Source organism: Hippocampus bargibanti, linkage group LG15 (assembly GCF_051943395.1).
Source record: "Hippocampus bargibanti isolate YZ-2025 linkage group LG15, ASM5194339v1, whole genome shotgun sequence".
Classification (NCBI taxonomy): domain Eukaryota; kingdom Metazoa; phylum Chordata; class Actinopteri; order Syngnathiformes; family Syngnathidae; genus Hippocampus; species Hippocampus bargibanti.
In genome coordinates this window covers 1,242,501-1,252,500 of record NC_142748.1, presented here as the reverse complement: position 1 = coordinate 1,252,500, position 10,000 = coordinate 1,242,501, and the positions used below count along the sequence as shown (strand labels likewise).

At 39.0% G+C, this 10,000-nt stretch overlaps 2 protein-coding genes across 9 annotated transcripts in view; both read left to right on the top strand.

Annotated features, from left to right (window-relative positions):
- hhex (hematopoietically expressed homeobox) overlaps positions 1-1,380 on the top strand; it is a 9,757-nt gene extending 8,377 nt beyond the window's left edge. The window contains exons 3-4 of the mRNA XM_089015967.1: positions 316-366; positions 447-1,380. Of these exons, the coding sequence (XP_088872093.1) occupies positions 316-366; positions 447-704 (309 nt within the window). The 3' untranslated portion in view covers positions 705-1,380. The remainder of the gene's footprint in view (positions 1-315; positions 367-446) is intronic.
- Positions 1,381-1,556: 176 nt separating this feature from the next.
- Positions 1,557-10,000, top strand: part of exoc6 (exocyst complex component 6) — a 98,001-nt gene continuing 89,557 nt past the window's right edge. The window contains exons 1-3 of one of the 8 annotated variants that reach the window (XM_089015951.1): positions 1,560-1,909; positions 1,990-2,112; positions 3,135-3,257. In XM_089015951.1, coding sequence (XP_088872077.1) covers positions 3,203-3,257 — 55 coding nt within the window. In that variant the 5' untranslated portion in view covers positions 1,560-1,909; positions 1,990-2,112; positions 3,135-3,202. Of the gene's footprint in view, positions 2,113-3,134; positions 3,258-10,000 lie in introns of all 8 variants that reach the window. The other 7 variants (XM_089015952.1, XM_089015959.1, XM_089015954.1 and 4 more) reach the window with 7 other exon arrangements.

Here is a 10,000-nt window from a genome sequence, read left to right as displayed (position 1 = left end):
AGGATATATTTTTCTGCGGGTGAGCAGCGGCAGCCACACGCGCCAGCGTTCACTCAACCCGGTAATAGATAGCCAAATAGATCGCAAATAGATAGAATAATAATAAATAATTACTGTACTTGATATTGTTTGCCATTCCTGAACTCCGTTTTTACTTAACCTCTTTAGGACAAATCCATTAATAATAATAATGATTGCTAAATGTATACCTTCGCTGATAAATTAATTTTTGATTATCAATATAATTAAAATACGGGCATATTCATTGTGATGATGGACGAATAGTAATTATGAAATTGATATGTATTTTTTCAGGTGAAAACCTGGTTCCAAAATCGACGTGCAAAATGGCGAAGACTCAAACAGGTTTAACTCCTTTTTTTCCGGATTCGACTGATTATTGATGACAACTTTTGAAGCGGGTGCTCAATTTTTTAATCGATTAGGAAAATCCACAAGGAGGTAAACCGGAGGAGGACGCCAGGAATGACAAAGGAGACGGGACTTCCGAACAGTCCGAAGTCGTGTGCACGGAGCAGACGCGGACAGTGGCCGACTCCCAAGTGGTTGAAGCCGGCCACAGTGGGCGAGCCATGTCCCCTCAACAATCCTTCGAGGAAACGGAATGGAGCCTTTCAGATGACTCGGATCTGGAGCTGGACATAGAGGAGGACAATGAGCTCACACTGACTCAGCAGCTCTGATGCCCCTCCCCTCATCCCTCTCTCTCGGTTTCTTTTGCAAAATTAAGATTCCCAATTGTGTTGATTAGTGGCAAGGGTTAAATGAATGATTGAAAAGAACTGACGATATAAAAATAAAATTCCAATAACATGTAATAAAACAAACTGTACACTAAAAACAGCCATAAAAAAATCCCCCCCGGCCCGTGTCTTATTCACGCACGCATACACGGACGTACACAAGCTTTAAAAATACAATATTGCGGTGTAATTTGTATGAAGGGTACAAAAATATGGCCAAATGTGATTTGATGAATATTCACCAGACTGTTCGTCATTTTAGCAATTAGCGCCACTGAAATAAGTAGAAAATTACACATTTGGTGCTGACTTCGTTTACACCCTGAATGTAGTTATTGTTGTAACTTAGTTGAGCAAATTTTTCTAATTAACAGTCAAAAAGTGATGACAATAGTTCCAGAATAACGAATGAAGGAAGGGCATAATTGCCCCCTCCGATATGGTGACGGAGGTAACGTGACTTCCGTATTTTCATTTCCGGGAGGCTTACCTTAATGGCTAATATTCACGGGAAAGTAATGACGCAGAGCCGTGTCAGTCATTTGTCTGGGAACTCGACAAACATTTATTCTGCGCATGCTCATAAAAGGCATTATAACATCCGGGTCTCACCGTCTCACTCGTTCGCAGGTGATATCAATGTGTGAAACAGCCCAAACATGACTTTGCCACACACACACAATCAAACAAACTCAACAATATAATAATAATAATAATAATGATAATACATTTCATTTAATAAGCACCTTTCAAAACTCTCAAGGACACTTTACAGCAGGGGTGCTCATTACGTCGATTGCGATCTACTGGTCGATCGCAGCGTGACAGTAAAAAAAAAACATTTGTCAGCCTATCAAACGTCCCGTCACTTGATTGACATACAGGGCAACCATTCAGATGACAACTAAATTTTGACCTTTAGGTCGCCGCGCATGCGTAAACAACGGCGCTAAACGCAGCAAACTTTTTACAAGCTAGTCAGCGAATTACCTCAGATTTTAAACCCTTGCTAAAACATATGGTGATCAAAATGAGTGAGAAATCTCGACCAAGTAAGAAGGCAAAAACATATAACTTTCATACGGAACGAGAGGTGGACTTTTTCTTCACGATGTCGTTTTCAAAATGCGTATTGCAAAGTGCAGGTACACCTCTTGAATTACCATTGCATAATCCACCAACAAGCGTTATGCGCTAAAATGCTCATGCCTTTTCCTACATGAAGATCATGAAGTCCAAATACCGTTCCACCATGACTGATGAACATTTGGAATTGTGCATCATCTACTGTCCGGACTATGCATCCCTGGCTGATTCAATTCAGTGCAAGTCATCAAAGTAAACTCAGGTAATTACAAAAAAAAAAAGTTATTTATTATGTTATGTATATGTAGTTATGATGTGTGTTGTGCAATATTGGCTTATTCAGTTATGTAAGATACATCAACATATATTGTACATACAAAGAATCCTTAATACATTTAAAAATAATTATGTTTTGCATTTTTGTAGTGGGTAGATCATTTTGACTTGGTTGTTTTTATAAGTAGCTCGTATGCTGAAAAAGTGTGAGCACCCCTGCTTTACAGTCACAGGATATTTTTTTTCTGCGGGTGAGCAGCGGCAACAACACACGCCAGTGTTCGCTCAACCCGGAAGTAAAATAAAATAAATAATATTACACATTAAAATTAAATAGACACAATACATTTCATTTATAAGCGCCTTTCAAAACTCTCAAGGACACTTTACAGTCACATTTTTTTCTGCGGGTGAGGAGTGGCAGCCACACGGGCCAGCGTTCACTCAACCCGGAAATAACAAAGTAAAAAACAAAACAAAAAATATATACATGTATTTGTTGAGTCTTAGTTTGACAGGGTTACATTTTTTCAATTGTCATTTTACTCCACATTTCAATGAACCTGTCAGTATGCCGGATAAAATAAAAGACTCCAATAAAAGACGATTCGATTCATGTTTTGATGTATATCAAAGTGGGACAATTTGATTCAGTTCCATTAACCAATACAAACCGTTTTTTTTACACGTGTATGCAGCAATCCCGTTTTTCCCCTGAATAAAATCCGCAAACTGTGATTGGTCAAGAACGCAGCAGTGAGGTAGGTTAAACATTAAAGAGACAGGAAGACGACAGAGAGAGCGTGACAAAATGGATAGAAAATTATGAAATTAGGACTCGTTTTAACTTTGATAGTTCAAAGGCAGAGTGTAGACTGGAAGGTTAAATATCCCATCAATCAGGCTCCACAATTAACCCGCACAAGACATCTGTACACTTGATGCAAAAAGCTATGAACCCAGCTAAACAGATCACAATTGATGAGGAACTAGATACAATTATCACAGAGAAAGCACCTACAACGGACCATTCCTCAAGATGGTGAAAGAAGGTTACGTTCCTCATCAAGTGTTTAATGCTGATGAAAGCGGCCACTCCATTCCATCAAGCCATCAACGACCATCGCAAAGGTAAATAGAACAAATTTATTATACAGTACAATTTATTTCTTTAATTATAATACATAGTACATTATTATACATAAAATAAGGTATATTTTGTGTAGTTTTAAGGCTTAGAAAAATAAAAAAAATATGTTTTATGGGGACCTGGGAACGGATTATTCTCATTTTAATGGTTTCCTATGAGAAATTAATTTTTGGGATACACACTTTTCGCCTTACACACTCCAATTAAGTTCGTAAGCCAAGGTATCGCTGTACAGTATTTGTGAAAAATGTATTACTGTTGAGACTGTAAATTAATAGTTATGATGAATTGTAATTTTTACAAAGTCAAACACTGACAGATTAGTCAAATGTATATGTCAATGGTTGTCCCATCACTATACATCCAACTTCAAATATCTTATCATCGGGACCCCACGCAAACACTGTCAGTGGGAGTCTTTCAGTACGAAGATTAGGTTAATAATTTATTGAACTCAGAACAGCGGGACAGATAGTGGAGCAACTGATTGATCATCAATATTTGCACAGATTTTTTTTTTTTTTTTGTCTAGCAGATTATGGTAGTTGAAGCAATGTCAGTTAAATGTATTTTAACAGGACGGTGGGTGGGTGACTTTGGTGAATGAGAATCTATTTGTGACTTGTGTGTCGTTGTTTCGAGGTCATAATTACATTTACACAATAAATTTGGCTCGGTTCAATGGCCTCTCACGTATATGACTTGTCCAAAACCAACAGCGTGCTCATTGATCTGGGCCACTGTATTGTGTAATGCTTCACAAATTTCTCAGGGTAAAGTCAACAATTTGAGGATTAGCGCACACAGTTGACAGTGAAAAGTTCAATAGATAGCCAGCGCCCACACACACAAAAGGATTCACAGAACACTTGCTGATAATACAACACCATCTAATGAGAACAAGTCCTACAGGTGTACCAAAAAAAAAACAGTCATTTCCAACAACATGAATACAACTGAGGTTCATAAATAAGGGATTTTGGATACCTTCCTCTGAGTTCCTGGTTTCAAATTTGCATAATCTGCCAAACGCTGAGTCGTGTCTAAATTGTCCAAAGAGGTGAACATATAAGGTGACCCAAAAAGATGCGTACCCATGAAAATTTTAATTGTGGCTTTGATTAAAAAGCTATTTACTTCAAATTGCAACCACACATTATTCCGTTTATGGAGGACAATTTACCAGAGTTTCAGCTATTTCTGTCAATTTTTAGTCAATTTATGGCTTTCCCAAGATGTGTTCCAAAGAGTAGTGTGTGAAAGTGATTGAAAACTTTGTCAGACGACTACCGGTTTGCTTGCAACGAAATGGTGGACATTTGGAACACATCTTGAGAAAGCCATAAATGGACTAAAAATTGACAGAAATACAGTAAAGTCTCGTTATATCGATATCGGATATATCGATAGTCCCGGTTATATCGATACTATTTCTATGCACGCACGGAGAAAATTACATGCAAACAGGGTTGGATATATCGATAGTCCCGGTTATATCGATATTTTTTCGGACTCGCTTGAATATCGATATAACGAGACTTTACTGTAGTTGAAACTCTGGTAAATTGTCTTCCATAAACTGAATAAAGTGTGGTTGTAATTTGAAGTAAATATCTTTTTTTATCAAAGCCGCAATTGAAATTTTCATGCCCATTTCACCCTGTAAATCAGGGGTGTCAAAGTCATTTTTTGCCGCGGGCCACATTGTAGTTATGGTTTCCTCTCGAGGGCCGTTATGAATTTGGGGAACCCATTAGAACACAGATGTCAAAGTCAAGGCCCGCGGGCCAAATCCGGCCCGCCACATCATTTTTTTCGGCCCGCGAAAGCAAATCAAACTTGTTAAATTCCACGATGATTGCTAAAATCTGAGCCAAAATTTCATATTTTTGGATGTCAACCACAATAAAAGTCATTGTTCTTGACTTCAGATTTGAAAACGAGTTATTCATTAATTTGCTGTGTGCTCTATATGTAATATTTGAAGGGATTTAAACATTCTAAATCAGGGGTGTCAAAGTCATTTTTTGCCGCGGGCCACATTGTAGTTATGGTTTCCTCTCGAGGGCCGTTATGAATTTGGGGAAGCCATTAGAATGTTTAAATCCCTTCAAATATTACATATAGAGCACACAGCAAATTAATGAATAACTCGTTTTCAAATCTGAAGTCAAGAATAATGACTTTTATTGTGGTTGACATCCAAAAATATGAAATTTTGGCTCAGATTTTAGCAATCATCATGGAATTTAACAAGTTCGATTTGCTTTCGCGGGCCGAAAAAAAATGATGTGGCGGGCCGAATTTGGCCCGCGGGCCTTGACTTTGACACCGTGCTGTAAATGGCTGTTCCTGGTGTTGCACAGGTGTCTAAGTAAAGTCCCGGGGGCAAGATCTGGCCCCGCTATCTCGTTTTGTGTGACCCGTGAACTAAAATTTAAAATTGTTATTTGTAATCCATTATAACATAGAGATGTTCCAAGCATTAAAGCAAACAAAATGGCTGAATTAACCATCATTCTTACCTTCTAATTTCAAAACTGGTTAACCAACAATTTGTTGTGTACTGCAGTTATAAATTGTGGAGGTGATCAAACATTTATTCTGTTTTGCAAAACTCACAACCATAAAGGCCCACTCAGGCAAACTATAACTATAATGTGGCCCACTACAAAAATGAGTTTGACACTCTTGCTATTAGCATAGGTGTCAAATTCCAGCCCTGGAAGGCAAGTATGTTTTCCATCTCTCCCTGTTTCAACACACCTGAGTCAGCGCCACAGTGGCTGGCGGACTAGTTTTTGTCACCCTATTTCTTTGAGTGCGTACATGGTTTGTTATCGAGTGGAGTACTTTTGCTATTATGGGACCGAAAAAGACCCCAGCACAGGCTCGTGTTAAGCCAAAGAGGACAAAAAAGAAAATTACGGTCGAGCAGAAGAAGGAGATCATTGAAAAACACAAACGAGGTGTGGGTTTGTGTGACTTAGCGTCCCAGTACCATTATGCTAAGTCGACCATTGCTATGTGTGGCTAAGGGTGTTTCTGTGTTGTCTAAGGAACGGTCTCATGCCATAGAAGAGGTTCAAAAACTTCTGTTGATTTGGATTAACGAAAAGCAGCTAGTAGGGGAGAGTGTGAGTGAGGGTATTATCGCCGAGAAAGCACGGCAACTTCACTCGGATATCATCAAGAGACAACTGCATCAACGACCATCACAAAGGTAAATAAAACGACTTCATTGTACAGTACAGTTTATTTCTTTAATTACAATACAATAGCACATTTATTATACATGAAATAAGGTATATTTTGTGTAGTTTTAAGGCTTATTTAGTAGAAATGTATGTTTTATGGGGAGCTGGAAACGGATTATTCTCATTTTCAATGGTTTCCTATGGGAAATTAATGTTTGGAAGACACACTTTTCGCCTTACACACACTTTCTAGGAACCAATTAAATTCGTAAACTGAGGTATCACTATATATTTAATGCAACACTTAATTGTGTAAGGTCTCTAGATACAGAAACGTCCCATTTTTCAAACTATCAGAGGTCATCTGATAACAAGTACTTCATCTGACTAGGCCGATATTTAAGCAGTCCAAGGTTTTGTCAATATTCCAACCAGGAATTAGTTACTTTGTATTACCTCTTTAACAGGAAAAAAAACACACTCATAGGACTGCAGGACAGTATCTGCACAGCCTATAGTGACAAGCTATAAAGTGTATGTGTGTGTGTGGGTGTGTGTGTGGGTGTATGTGTGCATTGGAGGACTCAAGTTAATGTGTGGTTATATTTAAACGACTGAGGAATGCATTGATTGTTGACCTTGGCCAAATGAAAGCCATTATCTTGCACCCCCTTTTCCCACTCAGCTGATAAATTAATGAGAGAAAACACGGTTTACATCGATAATAGCGTCGCCGCTAGCCACAGCGGTGGGGAGGCGGTGGGTATGGGGTCAGAAGAGGAAACAGAAAGAGACCGAAAGAGGAAAGAGAGAAATATCAAGGACAGCAGGGAGAGGTTCCAGCACGCCAGCGGCGGTTGTACAGTGAGACCTCAACTTACAAACACCTTATCTGACAAACTTTGCGTCTTAAGAACTTCTAATTTATGAAAATTAAACCTTATAATAAGCACCCACCACGGCTGGCGGAGTGATCTTCGGCGGAAGCACACGCCCGAACAGCGCTCCAGCCGGCGCTACTTTGCACACCCCCTCTCATTGAATACACACATCGCTCGCCTACTTGGAGCTTTTTGCAGATAATTTTACGACGATGGGACCGAAAAATAACCACCACAGGCTCGTGTTCAGCCCAAGAAGACACAAAATAAAATCACCGTCGCTGAGAAGAAGGAGATAATTGAAAAACACGAACGAGGTGTGCGTTTGTGTGATTTAGTGGCCGAGCACGGCTATGCTAAGTCAACCATTGCTCCCATTCTCCGGAATAGAGAAGCCATCAAAGGTCTTGGGCAATCGAAGAAGTACAAAAAAACTTTATTTTACAACACAGTTTATTTCTTTAATTACAGTCCTCATGTAATGTGCCTCTCTTTGTGACTTTATGATACAATGCAGTGTATTTCTTTCATGAAAATACAATAGCACATTTATTATACATAGAAGAAGGTATGTTGTGTTTAGTTTTCAGGCTTATTTAGGAGAAAAGTATATTTTATGGAAACCCGGGAACGGATTATTCCTATTTTAATGGTTTCCTATGGGATTTTTTTTTTTGAGATACACACTTTTCGCCTTACACACTCTGTCTGGGAACCAATTAAGTTCGTAAGTTGAGGTCTCACTGTAGTTTTCATGCACTTTGTATTTGCGCCATATCTTATTTTGAAGGCACTGTATCTACCTCAGTCAAGGATGACGCCTCGTACCGATGTCTAAAAATGTTTATTGTGGAACACCGTGAAAACTAAAATATATTTAAAACAACAATCAACATAATTACAATATGTTCGACAAGACATAAAATAAATGTAAAGCACTTTATTGACGTACACTTTATCGTTCACTTTTCTATGGCGAGTTCTCGCTATTTGTCTCTCTCTCTCTCTCTCTCTCTCTCTAGCGACTTCTCTCACGTGACACGGAAATAGAAGTGATCATGACAAAATAAAAGACGATTGTAAGAAAAAACGCATATTAAGGTTCACATAGAAACATTAAACGCATTTACAAAACAACAAGCTCAAATAAATTATATTGTTGTTGTCATGGCAACCAATGCCAATCGTGGCACCGACACAAGCACGTTCAAAGGACAACCGACGCCATTTTTTAAATTCCTAACTGACATCAGAAAAACGTTTTATAGCATCTAAAATACCCAAAACACGCAGGCTGATATTTTTAGTCAAATGTAAAACACCAATAAAAATGACTTAAAGTGTCCCAAAACTACTTCAAAATGAGCTCGGAAATGGCGAGTTTCAGAAGGTCCCGCCCCCTTGTTCGTGACGTTACGCAAGGATGTCTTGCCTCGCCCTAGAATCAAAACAATGGCTTCAGATTCGGAGAAGATGCTTTTTTTGTTACTCTACCAGGTATCATCAGTTCTCATCAGTGGTTGTTAATGAACACGAGTTGGTTTAAAGATGCACCACATATCCGAGATCTTTCGCCAAACACTTGGTAAAAATCACGTACAGCAGACTGAGATCATTATTCACACACTAACTTTTTAGGGCAGAGGAATTACAAGTTAAATTGGTTGTGAGCTGATGTGTGTCAAAATTGAGCAAACAAGGTATTATGTCTCAAAGGATGAGATGCTGGTCCGAGCAGCTTTCTGAGGACTTCTAATGATGACAAATTAGTGTTTCATGAAGGAGACTGTGAGTAACACACCATCCACCACCCTTACCATTAACCCCTCCATTAATGCTCAGTCCCGGATGTACGTGTAATTTAAGCTAAATACAGTAGTGTATTTTTAACGCATGGCTGACTGGACTTCAGCCGCCGCCCCCCCCCCCACACACACACACATTCCTGTTTCAAAGGTTTTGTGAGGTCCGGATAACTCCAGATAAGGAGTGAGGACCACCGTTGCTGATGAGTTTAGAGAAGAACTAGTGTTACATTTGAACACTGAATGTCACCCCATTTCCCACTTCAACTTCTTTAAAAACAAAGAAATAAAAAGTGGACTTGAAACTGAAATAACAGCAGTAGTGAGGTTTCTGAATGGGCACATTCAAAGTCCTCACGCCTGTAGTGAATTTGATTAAAATACCATTTTACTTTTTGTTGTATGATTTTTTTTTCCCTGTCATTAACCACGCACAAAAAAACATAAACACACACAGTGAATAAAAAGTGTGTATATCCAAGTGAAATGACATACCAAATACACAAAAAAAAACATTTTGGGTGAATTTGTGAGGACCTTTCTGAAACTTTAACATATGTATATAGAGACCCTCTAGAAGCCTTCGGAATGAAAAACTTGTGAGGACCGTCCAAAAGGTCCTCACTTGTCAAAAATGTCCTTACTACGTATGGTATAAAATGTTAGTGGTCCTCACAAGCCCAGTCGTACAAACACACACACACACACACACACACACACACACACACACACACACACACACACACACACACACACACACACACACACACACACACACACATACACACACACCACTCTTCTCCCTTGACTCACTTCAGGATGAGGGTGCGGAACCCTCCGC